At 45.5% G+C, this 27836-nt stretch overlaps 1 protein-coding gene across 1 annotated transcript; it reads left to right on the top strand.

The window, feature by feature from the left end:
- On the top strand, positions 1-27605 carry LOC139394225 (carboxypeptidase Z-like). Its single transcript, XM_071142248.1, has 16 exons — positions 1-224; positions 6613-6645; positions 8259-8313; positions 8667-8850; positions 10434-10581; positions 11833-11974; positions 12066-12139; positions 12850-13094; positions 14107-14268; positions 15340-15498; positions 17611-17678; positions 17756-17823; positions 18540-18679; positions 21250-21349; positions 23420-23565; positions 27327-27605. Exons 1-16 carry the CDS (start codon positions 113-115, stop codon positions 27579-27581), a joined length of 2091 nt encoding a protein of 696 aa, XP_070998349.1. The 5' UTR covers positions 1-112; the 3' UTR covers positions 27582-27605.
- The last annotated feature ends 231 nt before the right edge of the window (positions 27606-27836 follow it).

The following is a 27836-nucleotide window of genomic DNA, read 5'->3' as shown; positions in this document are numbered from 1 at the left end:
AAGAATTTAATCTGTGGGAGGTAGGAGAGAGAGACCGAGGAATTGGATCTGTGGGAGGTAGTGTAGTGTAATTACAGAGTTTATAGCGCCGTACCAAGCCTGCCACATCACTATGGACACAACGGAATATAAGACGTCCTTAACCGTTTTTACCCTCTTCTGTGTCCTGTCGATATGCTGGTGTGCCCCTCAACGGTTCTGCCAGCCTGGAGACGACAATTCGGGTAAAGTACCACATTGTATTCATTCATCATCCTCATGGCTGGTTACGCATCACGGAGCTATTGAAGTAAGTTACGAGGTCGTTTCTGAGACGGTTGTCTTGTCTTTTTTTTCCCCCCATGTGATTTTATAAAAGCGTTTTTTTGCTACAGCCTAGCGGTCCATCCATCACGTACTCCGTGCTTCTACATCTGCATGGCTGCTTGGGGTTTTAGGCTTTAGGTTTCTGTATAGAAACGTTAAGGTGCACTGTCCCTTTAAAAATATAACATTTACTCAAACTCAGTATGAGTATTTCAAGTCAGGTTAATGGTATTTCAAGTCATGTTAATAGTATTTCAAGTCAGGTTAGTAGTATTTCAAGTCAGGTAACTAGTATTTCAAGTCAGGTTACTAGTATTTCAAGTCAGGTAACTGGTATTTCAAGTCAGGTAACTAGTATTTCAAGTCAGGTTACTAGTATTTCAAGTCAGGTAACTAGTATTTCAAGTCAGGTTACTAGTATTTCAAGTCAGGTAACTAGTATTTCAAGTCAGGTTACTAAAAATGTTAAGTCCAAACCACAGTATCCGTTTATAAGTGCAATATAATTGTAGAAAAAATGTCAAAGTAAATGTCATCACAGATGTTGATTCTTCGTCTGTGCTGGTGTCTGACATTCTACAGTGGCAAGCGAAAGTATTCACACCCTTGGCATTTTTCCTATTTTGTTGCCTTCACAACCTGGAATTAAAATAGTTTTTAGGGGGGGGGGTAATATATAATTTGATTTACACAACATACCTACCGCTTTGAAGATGCAACATTTTTTTTCTTATTGGGAAACAAACAAGACATAAGACAAAAAACAGAAATTTAGCGTGCATAACTATTCACCCTCCCAAAGTCAGTACTTTGTAGAGCCACGTTTTGCAGCAATTACAGCTGCAAGTCTCTTGGGGTTTGTCTCTATAAGCTTGGCACATCTAGCCACTGGGATTTTTGCCCATTCTTCAAGGCAAAACTGCTCCAGCTCCTTCAAGTTGGATGGGTTTCGCTGGTGCACAGCAATCTTTAACACATATCACAGATTCTCAATTGGATTGAGATCTGGGCTTTGACTAGGCCATTCCAAGACATTTAAATGTTTCCCCTTAAACCACTAGAGAGTTGATTTAGTAGTATGCTTAGGGTCATTGTCCTGCTGGAAGGTGAACCTCCTTCCCAGTCTCAAATCTCTGGAAGACTGAAACAGGTTTCCGTCAAGAATTTCCTTGGATTTAGCGCCATCCATCATTCATTCAATTCTGACCAGTTTCCCAGTCCCTGCCGATGAAAAACATCCCCACAGCATGATGCTGTTGCCACCACCATGCATCACTGTGGGGATAGTATTCTCGAGGTGATGAGAGGTGTTGGGTTTGCGCCAGACGTAGTGTTTTCTTAGATGGCCAAATAGCTCAATTCTGGTCTCATCTGACCAGAGTACCTTCTTCCATATGTTTGGGGAGTCTCCCACATGCCTGTTTGGCGAACACCAAACATGTTTGCTTATTTTTTTTCTTTAAGCAGTTGCTTTTTTCTGTCCACTCTTCCGTAAAGCCCAGCTTTGTGTAGTGTACGGCTTAAAGTGGTCCAAATGGACAGATACTACAATCTCTGATGTGGAGCTTTGCAGATACTTCAGGATTATCTTTGGTCTCTTTGTTGCCTCTCTGATTAATGCCCTACTTTCTTGGTCCATGAGTTTTGGGCAGGTTCTCTTGGCAGGTTTGTTATGGTGCCATTTAAATAATAATAATAAGGGATTTAATGGCGCTCCGTGGGATGCTCAAAGTTTCTGATATTTTTTTTATAACTCAACCCTGATCTGTACTTCTCCACAACTTTGTCCCTGGCCTGTTTGGAGAGCTCCTTGGTCTTCATGTTGCCGCTTGCTTGGTGGTGCCCCTTGCTTAGTGGTTTTGCAGACTCTGGGGCCTTTCACAACAGGTGTGCATATACTGAGAAGATCAAGAAGATCCACAAACGATTGAATGTACCACTGAGCACTGTCAGGGCAATTATAAAAATAAAAAAAATATATGGAACAGTTGAAAACCTCACGGGTAGAGGACACAAATGCATTTTGCCCCCCAGGAGAGGGAGGAGGATGGTGAGAGAAGCAACAAAATCCCCAAGAATCACTGTGAAAGAATTGCAGGCCTTGGTGGCGTCTTGAGGTCACCAGGTTTCAAAAAGCACCATCAGACACCACCTCCACAACCACAGGCTCTTTGGAAGGGTTGCCACAAGAAAGCCCTTTCTGACCCCAAGACACAGACGCAAACGCTTGGAGTTTACCAAACGTCATTTAAATTAGGACTGGAAGAAGGTGCTCTGGTCAGATGAGACCAAAATGGAATGTTTTGGTCAGACACAGCATCGGCATGTTTGATGTCGAAACAGAGATGCATACAAGGAGAGCCACCTCATACCCACGGTGAAATATGGAGGGGGGTTAGTGCAGGGGCACTGGTTAAGATTGATAGCATAATTAATTCCACCAAGTATCAGGCAATTTTGGCTGACAATCTGCTTGCCTCTGCCTGAAGGCTGGGACTTGGCCCTAGGTGGACTTTCCAACAAGAGAATGACCCAAAACATACCTCAAGATCCACACAGAAATGGTTCTGTAACAAAAAAAAATCTATGTTCTGCCATGGCCATCTCAGTCACCAGACCTCAATCCAATTGAAAACCTGTGGGCTGAGTTGAAGAGGGGCAGTTGATAAGCGTAAACCCAAAGAATGTGAAGGATCTTGTAAAGGATCTGCATAGAGGAATGGTCCAAAATCCCTCCAAATGTGTTCCTTGTCATACGTTACAACAAGGAACCAACCTTGTCAAACATTACAGGAAAAGACCATGCTGTTATCCTTGCCAGAGGTGGATGCACTAAGTACTAAATGAGTGCCAAGAATTATGAAACCTTGATTTTGGTTACATTTATTTTGTATTAAATAATTATGATTTCGGTTGGTTCCATTGAAACATTATAAAGTACAGTATTTCTCACACGCTGGTATTTTGAGTTTGTCTCTATAATTATATTGTTTATATTTTTTTAAGTATTGTTTGTGCATTGCCAGTCAGGGGTGCCAGTACATTTGGAGCCCACTGTACATGGTAGGTCTATGGGTTCTCAAGGAGATGTTGGAGAAGCACTGGAGTCTGGGGGTTCTCCAGGAGAGGTTAGAGAACCACTGCAGTAGGTTACATAGAGTATGGGGGATTCTCCAGGAGAGGTTAGAGAACCACTGCAGTAGGTTACATAGAGTCTGGGGGTTCTCCAGGAGAGGTTAGAGAACCACTGCAGTAGGTTACATAGAGTCTGGGGGTTCTCCAGGAGAGGTTAGAGAACCACTGCAGTAGGTTACATAGAGTATGGGGGATTCTCCAGGAGAGGTTAGAGAACCACTGCAGTAGGTTACATAGAGTCTGGGGGTTCTCCAGGAGAGGTTAGAGAACCACTGCAGTAGGTTACATAGAGTCTGGGGGTTCTCCAGGAGAGGTTAGAGAACCACTGCAGTAGGTTACATAGAGTCTGGGGGATTCTCCAGGAGAGGTTAGAGAACCACTGCAGTAGGTTACATAGAGTCTGGGGGATTCTCCAGGAGAGGTTAGAGAACCACTGCAGTAGGTTACATAGAGTCTGGGGGTTCTCCAGGAGAGGTTAGAGAACCACTGCAGTAGGTTACATAGAGTCTGGGGGTTCTCCAGGAGAGGTTAGAGAACCACTGCAGTAGGTTACATAGAGTCTGGGGGATTCTCCAGGAGAGGTTAGAGAACCACTGCAGTAGGTTACATAGAGTCTGGGGGATTCTCCAGGAGAGGTTAGAGAACCACTGCAGTAGGTTACATAGAGTCTGGCGGATTCTCCAGGAGAGGTTAGAGACTGCAGTAGGTTAGATAAAGTCTGGGGGTTATCCAGGAGAGGTTAGAGAACCACTGCAGTAGGTTACATAGAGTCTGGGGGATTCTCCAGGAGAGGTTATAGAACCACTGCAGTAGGTTACATAGAGTATGGGGGATTCTCCAGGAGAGGTTAGATAACCACTGCAGTAGGTTACATAGAGTCTGGGGGTTCTCCAGGAGAGGTTAGAGACTGCAGTAGGTTACATAGAGTCTGGGGTTTATCCAGGAGAGGTTAGAGACTGCAGTAGGTTATATAGAGTCTGGAGGTTCTCCAGGAGAGGTTAGAGAACCACTGCAGTAGGCTACATAACGTCTGGGGGTTCTCCAGGAGAGGTTAGAGAACCACTGCAGTAGGTTAAATAAAGTCTGGGGGTTCTCCAGGAGAGGTTAGAGAACCACTGCAGTAGGCTACATAAAGTCTGGGGGTTCTCCAGGAGAAGTTAGAGAACCACTGCAGTAGGTTATATAGAGTCTGGGGGTTCTCCCGGAGAGGTTAGATAACCACTGCAGTAGGTTACATAGAGTCTGGGGGTTCTCCAGGAGAGGTTAGAGAACCACTGCAGTAGGTTAAATAAAGTCTGGGGGTTCTCCAGGAGCGGTTAGAGAACCACTGCAGTAGTCTACATAAAGTCTCGGGGAACTCCAGGAGAGGTTATAGAACCACTTCAGTAGGTTACTTAGAGTCTGGGGGTTCTCCAGGAGAGGTTATATAACCACTGCAGTAGGTTACATAGAGTCTGGGGGTTCTCCAGGAGAGGTTATAGAACCAATGCAGTAGGTTTCATAGAGTCTGGGGTTCTCCAGGAGAGGTTAGAGAACCACTGCAGTAGGTTACATAGAGTCTGGGGGTTCTCCAGGAGAGGTTAGAGAACCACTGCAGTAGGTTAGATAGAGTCTGGGGGTTCTCCAGGAGAGGTTAGAGAACCACTGCAGTAGGTTACATAGAGTCTGGGGGTTCTCCAGGAGAGGTTAGAGAACCACTGAAGTAGGTTAGATAGAGTCTGGGGGTTCTCCAGGAGAGGTTAGAGAACCACTGCAGTAGGTTACATAGAGTCTGGGGGTTCACCAGGAGAGGTTAGAGACTGCAGTAGGTTACATAGAGTCTGGGGTTTATCCAGGAGAGGTTAGAGACTGCAGTAGGTTATATAGAGTCTGGAGGTTCTCCAGGAGAGGTTAGAGACTGCAGTAGGCTACATAGAGTCTGGGGGTTCACCAGGAGAGGTTAGAGACTGCAGTAGGCTACATAGAGTCTGGGGGTTCTCCAGGAGAGGTTAGAGACTGCAGTAGGTTACATAGAGTCTAGGGGTTCTCCAGGAGAGGTTAGAGAAACACTGCAGTAGGTTACATAGAGTCTGGGGGTTCACCAGGAGAGGTTAGAGACTGCAGTAGGTTACATAGAGTCTAGGGGTTCTCCAGGAGAGGTTAGAGACTGCAGTAGGTTACATAGAGTCTAGGGGTTCTCCAGGAGAGGTTAGAGAACCACTGCAGTAGGTTATATAGAGTCTGGGGTTTCTCCAGGAGAGGTTAGAGACTGCAGTAGGTTATATAGAGTCTGGGGTTTCTCCAGGAGAGGTTAGAGACTGCAGTAGGTTACATAGAGTCTGGGGGTTCACCAGGAGAGGTTAGAGAACCACTGCAGTAGGTTACATAGAGTCTGTGGGTTCACCAGGAGAGGTTAGAGAACCACTGCAGTAGGTTACATAGAGTCTGGAGGTTCTCCAGGAGAGGTTAGAGAACCACTGCAGTAGGTTACATAGAGTCTGGAGGTTCTCCAGGAGAGTTTAGAGAACCACTGCAGTAGGTTAGATAGAGTCTGAGGGTTCTCCAGGAGAGGTTAGAGACTGCAGTAGGCTACATAGAGTCTGGGGGTTCACCAGGAGAGGTTAGAGACTGCAGTAGGCTACATAGAGTCTGGGGGTTCTCCAGGAGAGGTTAGAGAACCACTGCAGTAGGTTACATAGAGTCTGGGGGTTCTCCAGGAGAGGTTAGAGAACCAACACAGTAGGTTCAATAGAGTCTGGAGGTTCTCCAGGAGAGGTTAGAGACTGCTGTAGGTTACATAGAGTCTGGAGGTTCACCAGGAGAGGTTAGAGACTGCAGTAGGTTACATAGAGTCTGGGGGTTCTCCAGGAGAGGTTAGAGAACCACTACAGTAGGTTACATAGAGTCTGGGGGTTCTCCAGGAGAGGTTAGAGAACCACTGCAGTAGGTTACATAGAGTCTGGGGGATTCTCCAGGAGAGGTTAGAGAACCACTGCAGTAGGCTACATAAAGTCTGGGGGTTCTCCAGGAGAGGTTAGAGACTGCTGTAGGTTACATAGAGTCTGGAGGTTCACCAGGAGAGGTTAGAGACTGCAGTAGGTTACATAGAGTCTGGGGTTCTCCAGGAGAGGTTAGAGAACCACCGCAGTAGGCTACACGTACTTCTATTGTGATGTGTTTTGTGTTTTGCAGGAAGATGCAACAACCGTCCAGATGAAGAAAAACGTAAGTTGAACTGAACTTATTTTATTCTTATAAGAAAATAAACTAAATGTAAATATGGATTGTAAAATATATCTTATGTATGATAGTCCATGTCAACCGTATAGCAGTGCACTGTATCTTAGTGTTTATAGTGTACATACCACACTGTATCTGACAGTGTTGATAGTGTACATACCACACTGGATCTGACAGTGTTTATAGTGTACATACCACACTGGATCTTAGTGTTTATAGTGTACATACCACACTGTATCTTAGTGTTTATAGTGTACATACCACACTGGATCTGACAGTGTTTATAGTGTACCTACCACACTGTATCTCAGTGTTTATAGTGTACATACCACACTGGATCTTAGTGTTTATAGTGTACATACCACACTGTATCTTAGTGTTTATAGTGTACATACCACACTGTATCTTAGTGTTTATAGTGTACATACCACACTGGATCTGACAGTGTTTATAGTGTACATACCACACTGGATCTTAGTGTTTATAGTGTACATACCACACTGGATCTTAGTGTTTATAGTGTACATACCACACTGGATCTGACAGTGTTTATAGTGTACATACCACACTGGATCTGACAGTGTTTATAGTGTACATACCACACTGGATCTGACAGTGTTTAGAGTGTACATACCACACTGGATCTGACAGTGTTTATAGTGTACATACCACACTGTATCTTAGTGTTTATAGTGTACATACCACACTGGATCTGACAGTGTTTAGAGTGTACATACCACACTGGATCTGACAGTGTTTATAGTGTACATACCACACTGTATCTTAGTGTTTATAGTGTACATACCACACTGGATCTGACAGTGTTTATAGTGTACATACCACACTGGATCTGACAGTGTTTAGAGTGTACATACCACACTGGATCTGACAGTGTTTATAGTGTACATACCACACTGGATCTGACAGTGTTTAGAGTGTACATACCACACTGGATCTGACAGTGTTTAGAGTGTACATACCACACTGGATCTTAGTGTTTATAGTGTACATACCACACTGGATCTGACAGTGTTTATAGTGTACATACCACACTGTAGCTGACAGTGTTTATAGTGTACATACCACATGTGGATTTGTGTCAATACGTTCTCAGAACCTCCCTGCAACGTTCTCAGAACCTCCCTGCAACGTTCTCAGAACCTCCCTGCAACGTTCTCAGAACCTCCCTGCAACGTTCTCAGAACCTCCCTGCAACCTAAAAATCTACGTTCCAAGAACAGGCAAAATGTTCCATTTTAAATGTCAGGAAACCTATGTCTTCGTTCCTAGAACGAACAAGAAACCAAAAACGTACTTTCCCACAACTTCCAAGTATACCAAATGTGCTGCTAGCTGGGTAAAGTCCCTTAAGTCTTGAGTAAGTCCTATATCATAGTAACATCAACAAAGTAGACAATAAAGTGTGACCAGGTTCAGTTGTCCAACGTTGTCCAACAATGCAGATAGAAATGCCATGACTACAGCCGACATGACTCCTAGTTCGACATGTCAGAGAGGCATGTTTGTTCTACATAACATATTTCTATCTGAACGTTCCTAAATGTTGTGTCCTCCTCTTAACCCTCCTCTCTTCACAGCAGCAGTGTGTTCAGAGATTAACCTGGGTTACTGCAATGACCTGGACTACTCCAGGTGAGTCTTCAGGTTACCCTCCCTTACTATAAGCAGAGAATGCATCCCAAATGCCACACTGTTCCCTATATAGTGCAGTACTTTTGACCAGGGCCCATAGCCTTACCCTAGGGTGAAAATATTTCCCACATGGAAATGGAAGAGAATAACTTTGTTTGAGAAAAAACATTACCAATATGTTCTCATCTACTTGACTGATTGATTCACTGACTGATCGACAGACCGATTCACAGATTGACAGACTGACTGACTAAATGATTGATTGATTTACCTACTGACTGACTGTTCAACAGACTGATCTTCAGATCGACCAATCAACCAATTGATCAATTGCTCATCTCCTCTCTCCCCAGGACCATCTTCCCTAACATCCTAGGTCAGCAGTCTCGTCACGAGGTGGAGTCTGGAGCTGAGTACCTCCTCCTCTCTGTGATCCACGGTCTCCTCAACGGGGAGTGTTCACCCGACATCCGTCTGCTGGGGTGCTCCGTACTCGCCCCGCGCTGCCAAGACCTACCCAGCCCCGCACCTGTCAAGGTGTGTCCCAGCTAGCACATTTAGTTCCAGCCCTGCCCCCGTCAAGGCGTGTCCCAGCTAGCACATTTAGTTCTAGCCCCGCCCCCGTCAAGGCGTGTCCCAGCTAGCACATTTAGTTCTAGCCCCACAACAGTCAAGGCGTGTCCCAGCTAACACATAACCATTTCCAGCCCCACAACAGTCAAGGTGTGTCCCAGCTAGCACATTTAGTTCCAGCCCCACAACAGTCAAGGTGTGTCCCAGCTAGCACATTTAGTTCCAGCCCCACAACAGTCAAGGTGTGTCCCAGTTAGCACATTTAGTTCCAGCCCCACAACAGTCAAGGTGTGTTCCAGTTAGCACATTTAGTTCCAGCCCCACAACAGTCAAGGTGTGTTCCAGTTAGCACATTTAGTTCCAGCCCCACAACAGTCAAGGTGTGTCCCAGCTAGCACATTTAGTTCTAGCCCCACAACAGTCAAGGTGTGTCCCAGCTAACACATTTAGTTCTAGCCCCACAACAGTCAAGGTGTGTCCCAGCTAACACATTTAGTTCCAGCCCCACAACAGTCAAGGTGTGTTCCAGTTAGCACATTTAGTTCTAGCCCCACAACAGTCAAGGTGTGTCCCAGCTAGCACATTTAGTTCCAGCCCCACAACAGTCAAGGTGTGTTCCAGTTAGCACATTTAGTTCCAGCCCCACAACAGTCAAGGTGTGTCCCAGCTAGCACATTTAGTTCCAGCCCCACAACAGTCGAGGTGTGTCCCAGCTAACACATTTAGTTCCAGCCCTGCCCCCGTCAAGGTGTGTCCCAGTTAGCACATTTAGTTCCAGCCCCACAACAGTCAAGGTGTGTCCCAGCTAGCACATTTAGTTCCAGCCCCACAACAGTCAAGGTGTGTTCCAGTTAGCACATTTAGTTCCAGCCCCACAACAGTCAAGGTGTGTTCCAGTTAGCACATTTAGTTCCAGCCCCACAACAGTCAAGGTGTGTCCCAGCTAGCACATTTAGTTCTAGCCCCACAACAGTCAAGGTGTGTCCCAGCTAGCACATTTAGTTCCAGCCCCACAACAGTCAAGGTGTGTTCCAGTTAGCACATTTAGTTCCAGCCCCACAACAGTCAAGGTGTGTCCCAGTTAGCACATTTAGTTCCAGCCCCACAACAGTCGAGGTGTGTCCCAGCTAACACATTTAGTTCCAGCCCTGCCCCCGTCAAGGTGTGTCCCAGTTAGCACATTTAGTTCCAGCCCCACAACAGTCAAGGTGTGTCCCAGCTAGCACATTTAGTTCCAGCCCCACAACAGTCAAGGTGTGTTCCAGTTAGCACATTTAGTTCCAGCCCCACAACAGTCAAGGTGTGTCCCAGTTAGCACATTTAGTTCCAGCCCCACAACAGTCAAGGTGTGTCCCAGTTAGCACATTTAGTTCCAGCCCCACAACAGTCAAGGTGTGTCCCAGTTAGCACATTTAGTTCCAGCCCCACAACAGTCAAGGTGTGTGTGCTGGAGGGGTTGGATCCAGGATGGGTGTCCATCTCATATGGATTAATACAGTATTCTTCTTCTCCTCATATTCCCCCTTCTTCTTCTTCTTCTTCTAAAGTCATGCCGCAGTGCATGTGAGGCGGTGAGGAAGGGGTGTGGCCACGCGTTCGAGGGCATCGACATGGCGTGGCCTTACTTCCTAGACTGTGACCGATTCTTCGCCGGCGAACAGGAAGGCTGTCACGACCCGTTGGCCCCGTTAAGAGGTATCCCTCCCGGAATTGTACATGTTAAAAATAACTTGTTGAATATACAATAATTACACAATAAGAGTTTTTACTGTACTGTACAAATATAATTTTTAATACCTCTGAGCTAGGTGGGACGTTAGTGTCCCACCAGTCCAACATCCGGTGAAATTGCAGAGAGCGAAATTCAAAATACAAATTTGTAGTATAAAACATTCATGAAAATACAATTGTCTTACATCGTTTAAAAGCTTAACTTCTTGTTTATCCAGCCGCTTTGTCAGATTTCAAAAAGGAGTTACGGCGAAAGCATACCATGCAATTATTATCTGAGGACAGCGCACAAAAGCGTACAAAAGCATTAAAAACATTTTCCAAACAAGCAAAGGCATCACGAAAGTCAGAAATAGCGATAAAATAAATCACTTACCTTTGAAGATCTTCCTCTGTTTGCAATCACACGGGTCCCAGCTACATAACAAATGGTCCTTTTGTTCGATAAAGTCCTTTCTAATATCCCCAAAAATGTCAGTTTAGTTTGCTGCGCTTGTCTGAGTAATCCACCGGTTACCCTCATTCAAAATGCATACAAATGAACCCGAAATTTCGTCCAAACAAGTCAAAAAAATAAAAAATAAAGAACATGACAATCGTAATGTGTGTCCGCCCCTTTTTTTAAATGTTCACCTAAAATGAATATAACACATTAGATCTGGTAAAAGATAATAAAAATAAAAAACCAAACGTTCTTTTGTATTTTTTTTGTACCATCATCTTTGAAATGCAAGAGAAAGGCCATAATGTATTTCTTCCAGCCCAGCTGCAATTTAGATTTTGGCCACTAGATGGCAGCAGTGTCTGTGCAAAGTTTAGACTGATCCAATGAACATTGCATTTCTGTTCAAAATGTTGTATCAAGACTGCCCAAATGTGCCTAATTTGTTTATTAATAATAACTTTTCATTATCAATATTGTGCACACTCTTCAAACAATCGCAGGGTATTCTTTCACTGTATTAGCTAATGTAAATTGGACAGTGCAGTTAGCTTAATTAAATTATTTTTAATCTTTCTGCCAATATCAGATGTCTATGTCCTGGGAAATGTTCTTAGTTATTTACAACCTCATGCTAATCGCATTAGTCTACGTTAGCTCAACCGTCCCGTGGATGGGACACTGATCCCAAAGAAGTTTTAAAATGTGTTTCAGAAAACCAATTACGATCAATTCAGCTAACCCCCCTCCTCCGTTCGCCCTCTCCCTCTCAGCCAGACAGGAAGTGGCTTTCTCCAACCTGTCTCCAGACGAACCCTCCACCATCATTCAGTTCACGTACCACTCCAACGCCCAGATGTACAGCGTTCTGAAGAGGACTGCTGCCAAGTGCTCTCACATCTCCCGCACCTACAGGTACTGGCTGTTGTCTGCTGCTGTTTACTTGGACAGGAAATACAACCTTAGGGATGAATAAACACCAATCTGTGTATCTATATATCTACAGTATCGGACGCAGCACAGAGGGGAAAGACCTCCTGGCCATAGAGTTCACAGACAACCCCGGAGGGCATGAACTATGTGAGTGTGTAACGATTTAAGGTGGAGTGATTTCTGGGGTTTGAACTGCACAGCAATGGGGCAAGTGAGCTAGGGAGCCCATTGGTACAGGGCTAGTTAAGGACCTCATGTGTCTTAAAGCCTATTGGTACAGGGCTAGTTTAGGACCTCCTGTGTCTTAAAGCCTATTGGTAGAGGACTAGTTGAGGACCTCCTGTGTCTTAAGGCCTATTGGTACAGGGCAAGTCGATGACCTCCTGTGTCTTAAAGCCTATTGGTACAGGGCTAGTCGAGGACCTCCTGTGTCTTAAAGCCTATTGGTACAGGGCTAGTTGAAGACCTCCTGTTTATTAAAGCATATTGGTACAGGGCTAGTTGAGTGTCTCCTGTGTCTTAAAGCCTATTGGTACAGGGCTAGTTGAGTATATCTTGTGTCTTAAATCCTATTGGTACAGGGCTAGTTGAGGACCTCCTGTGTCTTAAAGCCTATTGGTACAGGGCTAGTTGAGGACCTCCTGTTTAATAAAGCCTATTGGTACAGGGCTAGTTGAGGACCTCCTGTGTCTTAAAGCCTATTGGTACAGGGCTAGTTGAGGACCTCCTGTGTCTTAACATCTTCTAAAATGAACTTTGACACAGGTTTTGTCTTGAGCAATTCCTTTCCTGTCTCTCTCACCCCCTCCCTTCCTCCCCCGTCTCTCCCTCTCCCTCCCCCATCTCCCCCTCCTCAGTGGAACCGGAGATCAAGCTGGTTGGCAACATGCATGGCAACGAGGTCCTGGGTCGTCAGTTGCTGCTCTACCTGGCCCAGTACCTGTGTTCCGAGTATCTCCTTGGCAACCAGCGTATCCAGTCGCTCGTAAACACCACGCGTATCCACATCCTGGCGTCCATGAACCCCGACGGTTACGAGCTGGCGGCCGCCGAGGTAGAGGATAGCAACGACCCGGAACAACAACCACACCACAACCAGGAAGTAAATCACAAATAAATAAAAAAAACGTTGAAGCCGGGACCAACCAACCGCCGCGTAGAGATAGAAAGAGGCCACGCCTCCTATCTTCTCCATTATATAGAGTCTGTGACAGCATGTGTTGGGGCACTCTCTTTCTAAGCCTTGCCCCTTTTCCCAACTGCCTATCATCTACCTGAGCTCTCCTATTGGTTCAGCCCCTCCCACTACCAGAGAGACAGAGTGATAGTGTCCTTAACCAATCAAGACCAGTCGGTTAGACTGTTGTCTTGGAAACGCAGCGCCATTTTTTTTTGTAACTGTGTTTAAGGTCGAAGAAGTAACACTGCTAGAAATCTCAAAACGTTTTTCTTAAAATATCAAATTTAACAAATATATTTTTAATAGATAGAACGTCTAGTCATTGTTTTTCCCAACAGCTGGCAGTGGGAAGCTCTATTGTCTTTATCATCATGTTTTCAAACAACCGAGGGATTTCTGGGCTATCTTCTTCACACAAACAGCATGTCCTGTCACTACAGACACCCTGGTTCGAATCCAGGCTGTATCACAACCCGGCTGTGATGGGGAATCCCATAGGGCGGCGCACAATTGGCCCAGCGTCGTCCGAGTTTGGACGGTGTAGGCCGTCATTTTAAATAAGAATTTGTTCTTCACTGACTTGCCTCTTAAAATGAAGGTTTTAATAAAAACATAAATGTTTACTGGACAGCTTGTTCTCTCCGGACGGATTACATAGTCTGTCCCTAAATTACTTCCTGTATAGGGAACAATCATGTGACTTGACTGGGAAAATCTCTGGGCCCTCTTCTGGGTCACATGGTCAACAAAACACTCCTGACCTCTTCTATTCATCCTATCCAATCACATTCTTCTAACCGACATGACTTCCCATGTCTTCCCATTACCCATGATGCTTCACTCTTCACTCCTCCCCGTCACGCTCCTGCAGGGTTGTGGGGTGTTGAACCATGTCTAGGGTCACGACCTTTACCCTCTGTGTGTGTTTGTGTAGGGTCACGAGCTCAACGGTTGGACGGTGGGTCGCACCAACGCTCAGAACCTAGACTTGAACCGAAACTTTCCTGACCTTACGTCTATCCTCTACCGGAATCGCAGGATCAAACGGTTCCGCACAGACCACATCCCCATCCCAGACTCTTACTGGTTTGGTAAGGTATGTAATATCAACATCTCGCTACACTGGTGTCGGTAGTGGGATGGCGCCAGTGAGGCCATCGGAGAGGTGTGTACACATGAGTGATGTAACTAGCTTCTCTATAGCAAGTCCCTCAGGTGTAGGTACCTCTCCGATGGTATGGGAACTTAGCTTTCTGTTGATGTGGGAAAGTATAGGACATTCCTACTGTTTTGGTAAGGTATAGGACATTCCTACTGTTTTGGTAAGGTACAGGGCATTCCTACTGTTTTGGTAAGGTACAGGACATTCCTACTGTTTTGGTAAGGTACAGGACATTCCTACTGTTTTGGTAAGGTATAGGACATTCCTACTGTTTTGGTAAGGTACAGGACATTCCTACTGTTTTGGTAAGGTACAGGACATTCCTACTGTTTTGGTAAGGTATAGGACATTCCTACTGTTTTGGTAAGGTACAGGACATTCCTACTGTTTTGGTAAGGTACAGGACATTCCTACTGTTTTGGTAAGGTATAGGACATTCCTACTGTTTTGGTAAGGTACAGGACATTCCTACTGTTTTGGTAAGGTATAGGACATTCCTACTGTTTTGGTAAGGTACAGGACATTCCTACTGATTTGGTAAGGTACAGGACATTCCTACTGTTTTGGTAAGGTACAGGACATTCCTACTGTTTTGGTAAGGTACAGGACATTCCTACTGTTTTGTTAAGGTATAGGACATTCCTACTGTTTTGGTAAGGTACAGGACATTCCTACTGTTTTGGTAAGGTACAGGACATTCCTACTGTTTTGGTAAGGTACAGGACATTCCTACTGTTTTGGTAAGGTACAGGACATTCCTACTGTTTTGGTAAGGTATAGGACATTCCTACTGTTTTGGTAAGGTACAGGACATTCCTACTGTTTTGGTAAGGTACAGGACATTCCTACTGTACAGGACATTCCTACTGTTTTGGTAAGGTACAGGACATTCCTACTGTTTTGGTAAGATATGTTCTAGGGGTGTCCAGAGTTTTAGACAAAACCAGTTTTGTAAGGGAAATGTGTAATTATCCTCCTCTCCTCTCCTCTCCTCTCCTCTCTCAGGTAGCTTCAGAGACCTATGCAGTGATGAAGTGGATCAGGTCTGTGCCGTTTGTCCAGTCTGCGAGCCTCCATGGTGGAGAGCTGGTGATCTCTTATCCCTTTGACTTCTCTAGACACCTCCATGAAGAGCGGATGTTCTCTCCTACACCTGATGAACAGGTACCCTGTCCTGTCCTACACCTGATGAACAGGTACCCTGTCCTGTAATACACCTGACCAACAGGTACCCTGTCCTGTAATACATCTGACCAACAGGTACCCTGTCCTGTAATACACCTGATGAACAGGTACCCTGTCCTGTAATACATCTGACCAACAGGTACCCTGTCCTGTAATACACCTGACCGACAGGTACCATGTCCTGTAATACACCTGACCAACAGGTACCCTGTCCTGTCCTACACCTGATGAACAGGTACCCTGTCCTGTAATACACCTGACCAACAGGTACCCTGTCCTGTAATACACCTGACCAACAGGTACCCTGTCCTGTAATACATCTGACCAACAGCTACCCTGTCCTGTCCTACACCTGACCAACAGGTACACTGTCCTGTCCTACACCCTAATGAACAGGTACCCTGTCCTGTAATACACCTGACCAACAGGTACCCTGTCCTGTAATACACCTGACCAACAGGTACCCTGTCCTGTAATACACCTGACCAACAGGTACCCTGTCCTGTAATACATCTGACCAACAGCTACCCTGTCCTGTAATACACCTGATGAACAGGTACCCTGTCCTGTAATACACCTGATGAACAGGTACCCTGTCCTGTAATACACCTCGCAAACAGGTACCCTGTCCGGTAATACACCTGATGAACAGGTACCCTGCCCTGTAATAGATCTGACCAACAGGTACCATCTCCTACACCTGACCAACAGGTACCCTGTCCTGTCCTACACCTGACCAACAGGTACCCTGTCCTGTAATACACCTGACCAACAGGTACCCTGTCCTGTAATACACCTGATGAACAGGTACCCTGTCCTGTAATACACCTGATGAACAGGTACCCTGTCCTGTCCTTCACCTGATGAACAGGTACCATGTCCTGTAATACATCTGACCAACAGGTACCCTGTCATGTAATACACCTGATGAACAGGTACCCTGTCCTGTAATACACCTGATGAACAGGTACCCTGTCCTGTCCTACACCTGACCAACAGGTACCCTGTCCTGTAATACACCTGATGAACAGGTACCTGTCCTGTAATACACCCAATGAACAGGTACTCTGTCCTGTAATACATCTGACTAACAGGTACCCTCTCCTGTAATACACCTGACCAACAGGTACCCTGTCCTGTCCTACACCTGACCAACAGGTACCCTGTCCTGTAATACACCTGACCAACAGGTACCCTGTCCTGTAATACACCTGATGAACAGGTACCTGTCCTGTAATACACCTGATGAACAGGTACCCTGTCCTGTAATACATCTGACCAACAGGTACCCTGTCCTGTAATACACCTGACCAACATTTGCCATCTCCTACACCTGACCAACAGGTACCATGTCCTGTCCTACACCTGACCAAAAGGTACCCTGTCCTGTAATACACCTGACCAACAGGTACCCTGTCCTGTAATACACCTGATGAACAGGTACCCTGTCCTGTAATACACCTGATGAACAGGTACCCTGTCCTGTAATACACCTCACGAACAGGTACCCTGTCCTACACCTGACCAACAGGTACCCTGTCCTGTAATACACCTGACCAACAGGTACCCTGTCCTGTAATACACCTGATGAACAGGTACCCTGTCCTGTAATACACCTGATGAACAGGTACCCTGTCCTGTAATACACCTGATGAACAGGTACCCTGTCCTGTAATACACCTGATGAACAGGTACCCTGTCCTGTAATACACCTCACGAACAGGTACCCTGTCCTGTAATACACCTGATGAACAGGTACCCTGTCCTGTAATACACCTGATGAACAGGTACCCTGTCCTGTAATACATCTGACCAACAGGTACCCTGTCCTGTAATACACCTGATGAACAGGTACCCTGTCCTGTAATACACCTGACCAGCAGGTACCTGTTCTAAATGTGACCAACGAGTACCCTGTCCTAAACCTGACCAACAGATACCTTTCCTAAACCTGAACAACAGGTGCCTGTCCTAAACCTGACCAACAGGTACTCTGTTCTACACCTAGTTTATGTCAGTGGTGAAAACCTATTCTGTTCCCAGGCCAGAAAATGCCATGTTGTAGAGTAGAGACTGTGTTCCTCTCTGCAGGCATTTAAGCAGCTGGCCCGGACGTACGCAGACTCTCACGCCAGCATGGCCGACAACAACACAGAGAGGTGATTATATTCCTGGCTATAATTATGAATGATTATATTACCCCCTTGTTACATGACCTATATATTGTATATTCTAGGTGTGGAGCGTCCTTCATCCGGAGTGGAGGCATCATCAACGGAGCTCTGTGGTACAGCTTCCCAGGGGGTACGGAACCTTCTATATCTTCTCCTCGTGTCATTCTGTCTCTCCTCCTCGTGTCATTCTGTCTCTCCTCTCGTCCTCGTGTCATTCTTACTCTCTCTTCCTCTCTTCCTCTTCTCTCTCATCCTCTCCTTCTCTTCTCTCTCCTCTCCTCCTCTTCTTTTCCTCTCCTCCTCTCCTCCTCTCTTCTTTCCTCCTCTCCTCTCTCTTCCTTAACTCCTCTCCTCTCTCCTCCTATCTTCCTCTTCTCTCTCTTCCTCTTTTCCTCTCCTCCTCTTTTCCTCTCCTCCTCTTTTCCTCATCCTATCTTCCTTTCCTCCTCTCCTCCTCCTCTTCTCTCTCCTCCTCTTCTTTTCTCTCCTCCTCCTCTCTTCCTTTCCTCCTCTCCTCCTCCTCTTCTCTCTCCTCCTCCTCTTCTCTCTCCCCCTCCTCTCTTCCTTTCCTCCTCACCTCCTCCTCTTCTCTCTCCTCCTCTTCCTCCTCCTCTCTTTCTCTCCTCTCTCCTCCTCCTCTTCCTCCTCCTCTCTTTCTCTTCTCTCTCCTCCTCTCTTCCTCTTTTCCACTCCTCCTCTCTTCCTCCTCTTTTCTCTCCTCCTCTCTTCCTCCTCTCCTTAACCTCCCCCTCTTATTCCTGTCTCTGTCTGTTAATTCTCAGTACTTGTGTGTCTAGTGTATATATTTACGGTGTGTCCTAACTCTCTATTTCTCCGGTACCGTAGGCATGTCAGACTTTAACTACCTCCACACTAACTGTCTGGAGATTACAGTGGAGCTGGGCTGTGACAAATTCCCTTCTGAAGAGGAGCTCTACCCAGAGTGGCTCAGGAACAAGGAGGCCCTGCTCAGTTTCATGGAGTCGGTGGGTCTGCCTCTCTATAGCCCAGCGACCAGGCAGCCATTTTGTGCCGTAGTTATACCGTAGAAGGCCTTTGTGCTGTCTCATCATTTTATGACCATGTTTAATGTCCTTATCAGTGGTGGCTGGTGGGCAGAGATATAGGAGGACAGCTGGCTCTTTGTAATGGCTGGAATGGATTACATGGAGCTGTATATTGAACACGTGGAAAACATGTGTTTGATGTGTCTGATACCGTTCCATTCATTCCAATACAGCCATGTTAAAACCTCTTAAGGATCCACCCCCTTTTTTCCCAAATGTTCGCCTAAAATGACATACCTAAATCTAACTGCCTGTAGCTCAGGCCCTGGAGGAAGGATATTCATATTCTTGACACCATTTGAAAGGAAACACTTTGAAGTTTGTGGAAATGTGAAATGAATGTAGGAGAATATAAAACATTAGATCTGGTAAAAGATAATACAAAGAAAAAAAACTGTTATTTTGCTTTTTTTTTGTACCATCATCTTTGAAACGCAAGAGAAAGGCCACAATGTATTATTACAGCCCAGCTGCAATTTAGATTTTGGCCACTAGAGTGCAGCAGTGTATGTGCAAAGTTTTAGACTGATCCCAATGAACCATTGCATTTCTGTTCAAAATGTTGTATCAAGACTACCCAAATGTGCCTAACTTGTTTATTAATAACTTTTCATGTTCAAAACTCTAATAGCTACTGTAAATTGGACAGTGCAGTTAGATTAACAAGAATTTAAGCTTCCTGACAATATCAGATATGTCTATGTCCTGGGAAATGTTCTTAGTTACTTACAACCTCATGCTAATCGCATTAGCCTACATTAGCTCAACCTCATGTTAATCGCATTAGCCTACATTAGCTCAACCTCATGTTAATCACATTAGCCTACATTAGCTCAACCTCATGTTAATCACATTAGCCTACATTAGCTCAACCTCATGTTAATCGCATTAGCCTACATTAGCTCAACCTCATGTTAATCGCATTAGCCTACATTAGCTCAACCTCATGTTAATCACATTAGCCTACATTAGCTCAACCTCATGTTAATCACATTAGCCTACATTAGCTCAACCTCATGCTAATCGCATTAGCCTACATTAGCTCAACCGTCCCGTGGATGGGACACCGATCCCGAAGAAGTTTTAAGCTGCCGTACTACTATGTATTTCTACCTCCCACCAGCCTCCACTGACCTTAGCATTCCCTGTCATTCACTGATAGGGTTGCAAATTCCGGAAACTTCTCCAAAATGTCCTGGGTTTCCAGAAATCCTGGTTGGGAGAATCCTGGAATGAGGGGGAATAAGCCGTATATCCAGGAATCCTGGTTGGGAGAATCCTGGAATGAGGGGGGAATAAACAGTATATCCAGGAATCCTGGTTGGGAGAATCCTGGAATCAGGGGGGAATAAGCAGTAAATCCAGGAATCCGGCAACTGAGATTCCTGGAAAACCAGGGAGCTTTGTTAAAATAACCCTATGTCATTCCCCAAGCCTGATATTCCCTGGTGTTAGTCCCTGTCGTTCCTTCTCTTCTCCAGGTCCACAGAGGTATTAAGGGAGGTGACTTGATGTTAGTCCCTGTCGATCCTTCTCTTCTCCAGATCCACAGAGGTATTAAGGGAGGTGACTTGATGTTAGTCCCTGTCGTTCCTTCTCTTCTCCAGATCCACAGAGGTATTAAGGGAGGTGACTTGATGTTAGTCCCTGTCGTTCCTTCTCTTCTCCAGATCCACAGAGGTATTAAGGGAGGTGACTTGATGTTAGTCCCTGTCGTTCCTTCTCTTCTCCAGATCCACAGAGGTATTAAGGGAGGTGACTTGATGTTAGTCCCTGTCGTTCCTTCTCTTCTCCAGGTCCACAGAGGTATTAAGGGAGGTGACTTGATGTTAGTCCCTGTCGTTCCTTCTCTTCTCCAGGTCCACAGAAGTATTAAAGGAGGTGACTTGATGTTAGTCCCTGTCGTTCCTTCTCTTCTCCAGGTCCACAGAAGTATTAAGGGAGGTGACTTGATGTTAGTCCCTGTCGTTCCTTCTCTTCTCCAGGTCCACAGAGGTATTAAGGGAGGTGACTTGATGTTAGTCCCTGTCGTTCCTTCTCTTCTCCAGATCCACAGAGGTATTAAGGGAGGTGACTTGATGTTAGTCCCTGTCGTTCCTTCTCTTCTCCAGATCCACAGAGGTATTAAGGGAGGTGACTTGATGTTAGTCCCTGTCGTTCCTTCTCTTCTCCAGATCCACAGAGGTATTAAGGGAGGTGACTTGATGTTAGTCCCTGTCGTTCCTTCTCTTCTCCAGGTCCACAGAGGTATTAAGGGAGGTGACTTGATGTTAGTCCTTGTCGTTCCTTCTCTTCTCCAGGTCCACAGAGGTATTAAGGGAGGTGACTTGATGTTAGTCCTTGTCGTTCCTTCTCTTCTCCAGGTCAACAGAGGTATTAAGGGAGGGGACTTGATGTTAGTCCCTGTTGTTCCTTCTCTTCTCCAGATCCACAGAGGTATTAAGGCAGGTGACTTGATGTTAGTCCCTGTCGTTCCTTCTCTTCTCCAGGTCCACAGAGGTATTAAGGGAGTGGTGAAGGATGAAGAGGGCTATGGAATAAAGGGAGCGTCCATATCTGTCAGGGGAATTCGTAAAGATGTCACCACAGGTAACCACCGTAATAACTGATAGCCATAGTTCTGGATAATGTCTGCAGCCCCGATGGCTGCTTCTGAGCAGGGCCCTCTGTTAGAGCCTTATGGAGGGAGAAAGGAGCCCAAATGGCTACTTCTGAGCAGGGCTCTCTGTTAGAGCCTTATGGAGGGAGATAGGAGCCCAAATGGCTACTTCTGAGCAGGGCTCTCTGTTAGAGCTCTATGGAGGGAGAAAGGAGCCCAAATGGCTGCTTCTGAGCAGGGCTCTCTGTTAGAGCCTTATGGAGGGAGAAAGGAGCCCAAATGGCTGCTTCTGAGCAGGGCCCTCTGTTAGAGCCTTATGGAGGGAGATAGGAGCCCAAATGGCTGCTTCTGAGCAGGGCTCTCTGTTAGAGCCTTATGGAGGGAGAAAGGAGCCCAAATGGCTGCTTCTGAGCAGGGCCCTCTGTTAGAGCCTTATGGAGGGAGAAAGGAGCCCAAATGGCTGCTTCTGAGCAGGGCCCTCTGTTAGAGCCTTATGGAGGGAGATAGGAGCCCAAATGGCTACTTCTGAGCAGGGCTCTCTGTTAGAGCTCTATGGAGGGAGAAAGGAGCCCAAATGGCTGCTTCTGAGCAGGGCCCTCTGTTAGAGCTCTATGGAGGGAGATAGGAGCCCAAATGGCTACTTCTGAGCAGGGCCCTCTGTTAGAGCCTTATGGAGGGAGAAAGGAGCCCAAATGGCTACTTCTGAGCAGGGCTCTCTGTTATAGCCTTATGGAGGGAGATAGGAGCCCAAATGGCTACTTCTGAGCAGGGCTCTCTGTTAGAGCTCTATGGAGGGAGATAGGAGCCCAAATGGCTACTTCTGAGCAGGGCCCTCTGTTAGAGCTCTATGGAGGGAGATAGGAGCCCAAATGGCTACTTCTGAGCAGGGCCCTCTGTTAGAGCCTTATGGAGGGAGAAAGGAGCCCAAATGGCTACTTCTGAGCAGGGCTCTCTGTTAGAGCCTTATGGAGGGAGATAGGAGCCCAAATGGCTACTTCTGAGCAGGGCTCTCTGTTAGAGCTCTATGGAGGGAGATAGGAGCCCAAATGGCTACTTCTGAGCAGGGCTCTCTGTTAGAGCCTTATGGAGGGAGATAGGAGCCCAAATGGCTACTTCTGAGCAGGGCTCTCTGTTAGAGCTCTATGGAGGGAGATAGGAGCCCAAATGGCTACTTCTGAGCAGGGCTCTCTGTTAGAGCTCTATGGAGGGAGATAGGAGCCCAAATGGCTACTTCTGAGCAGGGCTCTCTGTTAGAGCTCTGTGGAGGGAGATAGGAGCCCAAATGGCTACTTCTGAGCAGGGCTCTCTGTTAGAGCTCTATGGAGGGAGATAGGAGCCCAAATGGCTACTTCTGAGCAGGGCTCTCTGTTAGAGCTCTATGGAGGGAGATAGGAGCCCAAATGGCTACTTCTGAGCAGGTGGCTACTTCTGAGCAGGGCTCTCTGTTACAGCTCCATGGAGGGACAAAGGAGCCATTTGGGACATAGATCATAACTTGTTTCATTCACAGAGCTTTTACAGACGCTCCAAGCGGTTTACATTGTATGGTGGAAATGTAGAGATGTTGGCAGTATACACGCAAGGAATCGCAACATTCTTTTTGACGTTGTGTCATCACTGGAGAGACGTGACATCAAGACAAACGTTTTCTCGTGGTGGTTACCCTGTAACAACATGTCTCTGTCTCCCTCCTTCCCTTTCTCCTTCCCTGTCTCCCTCCTTCCCTGTCTCCCTCCTTCCCTGTCTAACTCCTTCTCTGTCTCCCTCTTTCTCTGTCTCCCTCCTTCCCTGTCTCCCTCCTTTTCTGTCTAACTCCTTCTCTGTCTCCCTCCTTCACTTTCTCCCTCCTTCCCTGTCTCCCTCCTTCTCTGTCTCCCTCCTTCTCTGTCTCCCTCCTTCTCTGCCTCCCTCTTTCCCTGCCTCCCTCCCTCCCTGTCTCCTTTCCTGTCCCCTCCCTCCCTCCCTCCCTGTCCCCTCCCTCCCTCCCTGTCCCCTCCCTCCATCCCTGTCTCCTTCCCTGTCCCCTCCCTCCCTCCCTCCTCCTGCCTCTCTCTCTCTAGCGGAGGAAGGTGATTACTGGAGGTTAATGAACTCAGGAACACACATCATAACAGCATCAGCTAAAGGTTACTCCAAAGTCAGCAAGAGAATTTACCTGCCTGCTCACATGGAAAAAGCTGGGCGGGTCAACTTCGTGCTCAAAAAGGTAAAGTGAGAGGTTTATCTGTGATCTGAGGAGTTTCTGTGTCAGGATAAGTGTTTTCAGAAATATGATATTGATGTCAGGGTCATGATATCTGAGGTGTTTCTGTGCCAGGATCAGTGTTTTCAGAAATATGATATTGATGTCAGGGTCATGATATCTGAGGAGTTTCTGTGTCAGGATAAGTGTTTTCAGAAATATGATATTGATGTCAGGGTCATGATATCTGAGGTGTTTCTGTGCCAGGATCAGTGTTTTCAGAAATATGATATTGATGTCAGGGTCATGATATCTGAGGTGTTTCTGTGCCAGGATCAGTGTTTTCAGAAATATGATATTGATGTCAGGGTCATGATATCTGAGGTGTTGATGTCAGTGTCATTATATCTGAGGTGTTGATGTCAGTGTCATTATATCTGAGGTGTTGATGTCAGTGTCATGATATGAGGTGTTGATGTCAGTGTCATGATATCTGAGGTGTTGATGTCAGTGTCATGATATCGGAGGTGTTGATGTCAGTTTCATGATATCTGAGGTGTTGATGTCAGTGTCATGATATCTGAGGTGTTGATGTCAGTGTCATGATATCGGAGGTGTTGATGTCAGTGTCATGATATCGGAGGTGTTGATGTCAGTTTCATGATATCTGAGGTGTATTATGTTGATGTCAGGGTCATGATATCTGAGGTGTTGATGTCCGTGTCATTGTTACGAATCCCTTTTGGCCCAACAGTCTAGGGGGGATGGTAATGAGACCCGTAACATATCTCATGCAAATTATAGCTGTGACAAAGTAAGTGTGAACGAAATAACCACGACAACTGAAATAATACTGTCAAACTCAGGGTTTATTTATAAACACACGGTAATGGGGGGAGCAGGAAAAGGGGCTGAGCTGGACCCAAGGAAAGAAACAAATATGCAAAAACACCCCTAAGCTAGACTAGCCTATTTCAACAACAGCTAACTAACTAACCAAAAATACAGTGGGTGGTCCACCCAGTTCCAACTAGTGTTTTTAACAAAGTTTACCTACGGGTAGTGTATGCCCATGGGCGACTTGTCTTGGTTTCCCCCTTTTCCCACCAGCAACAAACAAACACCATAACCAAAACAATACTCACAGGAGATGACAAAGTGATTTGGAGGTGCTCCAACAAAAGAGAGGTTAATTAATACACAGAGAGCGAGCGAAGAACAGAGATCTACAAACATGGCATTTACAAAGAGATTGAGCTACTGAAATCTATAAAGAACAGAGATCTACAAACATGGCATTTACAAAGAGATTGAGCTACTGAAATCTATGAAGAACAGAGATCTACAAACATGATATTTACAAAGAGATTGAGCTCTAGAGCAAACAAATGATGGGGTTTTTAAACCATGGGGAAGGAACTGTGATAGGGTAGGAAACAGGAGGAGGTGTGTCTTCTGATTGTTGATTGGATTGTTGACTGATTGGGGAGTGATGATTTTCACCTGTGAGGGGAGACGGAGAGAAAAGAAAACACACACACAGGATACACACACAGGATAACTGTATCCGTAACAGTCATGATATCTGATTTGTTGATGTCAGTGTCATGATATCTGATTTGTTGATGTCAGTGTCATGATATCTGAGGTGTTGGTGTTGATGTCAGTGTCATGATATCTGAGGTGTTGATGTCAGTGTCATGATATCTGATTTGTTGATGTCAGGGTCATGATATCTGAGGTGTTGATGTCAGTGTCATGATATCTGAGGTGTTGATGTCAGTGTCATGATATCTGAGGTGTTGATGTCAGTGTCATGATATCTGAGGTGTTGATGTCAGTGTCATGATATCTGATTTGTTGATGTCAGTGTCATGATATCTGATTTGTTGATGTCAGGGTCATGATATCTGAGGTGTTGATGTCAGTGTCATGATATCTGATTTGTTGATGTCAGTGTCATGATATCTGAGGTGTTGATGTCAGTGTCATGATATCGGAGGTGTTGATGTCAGTGTCATGATATCTGAGGTGTTGATGTCAGGGTCATGATATCTGAGGTGTTGATGTCAGTGTCATGATATCTGATTTGTTGATGTCAGTGTCATGATATCTGAGGTGTTGATGTCAGGGTCATGATATCTGAGGTGTTGATGTCAGTGTCATGATATCGGAGGTGTTGATGTCAGTGTCATGATATCTGAGGTGTTGATGTCAGTGTCATGATATCTGAGGTGTTGATGTCAGTGTCATGATATCTGAGGTGTTGATGTCAGTGTCATGATATCTGAGGTGTTGATGTCAGTGTCATGATATCTGATTTGTTGATGTCAGTGTCATGATATCTGATTTGTTGATGTCAGGGTCATGATATCTGAGGTGTTGATGTCAGTGTCATGATATCTGATTTGTTGATGTCAGTGTCATGATATCTGAGGTGTTGATGTCAGTGTCATGATATCGGAGGTGTTGATGTCAGTGTCATGATATCTGAGGTGTTGATGTCAGGGTCATGATATCTGAGGTGTTGATGTCAGTGTCATGATATCTGATTTGTTGATGTCAGTGTCATGATATCTGAGGTGTTGATGTCAGGGTCATGATATCTGAGGTGTTGATGTCAGTGTCATGATATCGGAGGTGTTGATGTCAGTGTCATGATATCTGAGGTGTTGATGTCAGTGTCATGATATCTGAGGTGTTGATGTCAGTGTCATGATATCTCAGGTATATTATGTTGATGTCAGGATCATGATATCGGAGGTATAAGGCTAGGTGTCCCTTGAGCGAGATACCTGTCAACAACATCCGTTGAAATTGGAGGGTAAATCAAATAAATAATAAGTAATATTAAACATTTATGAACATACAAGTATCTTATATCGGTTAAAAGCTGACATTCTTGTTAATCTAACTGCATTTTCAGATTTGCAAAAGGCTTTACGGTGAAAGCACACCATGCCATTGTTTGAGGACGGCGCCCCACAACATATCTTTCAATCACAAACAGCGATTAAATAAATCACCTACTTCTGAAAATCTTCCTCTGTTTGCAATCCAAATGGTCCCAGCTACAACAGGAATGGTCGTTTTGTTAGATAAAATCCTTCTTTATATCCCAAAAAAAGTCAGTTTAGTTTAGCGCCATCGATTTCAGTAATCCACTCGTTCAACTGGCTAAGATAGAAATACGAAAAACTACACCTTAACTTTGTTCAAACAAGTCAAACTACGTTTCAGTTTAATCCTCAGGTACCCTAAAATGTAAATAAACTATAATATTTCATACGGAAAGAAGTATATTCAATAGGAAAAAAAAAATAAGCTGGTGAGCGTCCTCTTTATGGCGTGATGCCCCAAGACTGATTTTCAAAGCTGACTCTCTCTTTTCAAAGTCATATTCTTTCTTCAACATTCATGTTTACAAGCCTGAAACATTGGACAAAGACTGTTGCCATCTAGTGGAAGCCATAGGAATTGCAATTTGGGAGCTGGAATCACATAGGACCCATAGCTATTCATTGAAAGAGCATGGGATCTCAAAAAAAATTATTCTGGATGTGTTTTTCTTCGGATTTTCGGCTACCATAACACTTGTGTTATACTCTCGTGTATTATTTTAACAGTTTTAGAAACTTCAAAGTGTTTTCTATTCCGTACTACCAATTATATGCATATCCTGGCTTCTGGGCCTGAGTAACCTCCCCTCTCCCTCTCCCCTCTCCCCCCTCCTCCCTCCTCCCCTACCTCTCATTAAAGATATGTATTTCTCTCCTCTCCTCCAGGTCCCTGTTCAGCCAGTAGGACCAGACTACCACCTGTTTCTCAGCTCCTCCCTGGACACTTATGAGCGCTTCGACCCTTACAACCACTTCCAGAGCTACGGCCGCTCCGAGCCGAGAGAACCCAGGGAACCCAGGGAACCCAGGGAACCCAGGGAACCGGGGATGGGAGCAGAGGGACAGGAGAAGCCGTGGTGGTGGAACTACTTTACTCAGGCAGGAGTCTCTGCTCCCACCTGGCTGCTACGGAACTTCTAGAAGACTGGACAGGATAAAGACTGAAACGGCACACTATTCCCTTATTCCCTCACACTATTCCCTTATTTGGTGCACTACATTTGACCAAAGCCCAAGTGCATTGTGGGGCGGCAGGGTAGCCTAGTGGTTAGAGCGTTGGACTAGTAGCCGAAAGGTTGCAAGTTCAAATCCCCGAGCTGACAAGGTTCAGATCTGTCATTCTGCCCCTGAACAACCTACTGTTCCTAGGCCGTCATTGAAAATAAGGATTTTGTT

Source organism: Oncorhynchus clarkii, unplaced genomic scaffold (genome assembly GCF_045791955.1).
Source record: "Oncorhynchus clarkii lewisi isolate Uvic-CL-2024 unplaced genomic scaffold, UVic_Ocla_1.0 unplaced_contig_1469_pilon_pilon, whole genome shotgun sequence".
NCBI lineage: Eukaryota > Metazoa > Chordata > Actinopteri > Salmoniformes > Salmonidae > Oncorhynchus > Oncorhynchus clarkii.
The sequence above is the reverse complement of the archived record's forward strand: the minus strand, read 5'-3'. Positions and strand labels throughout refer to the sequence as shown.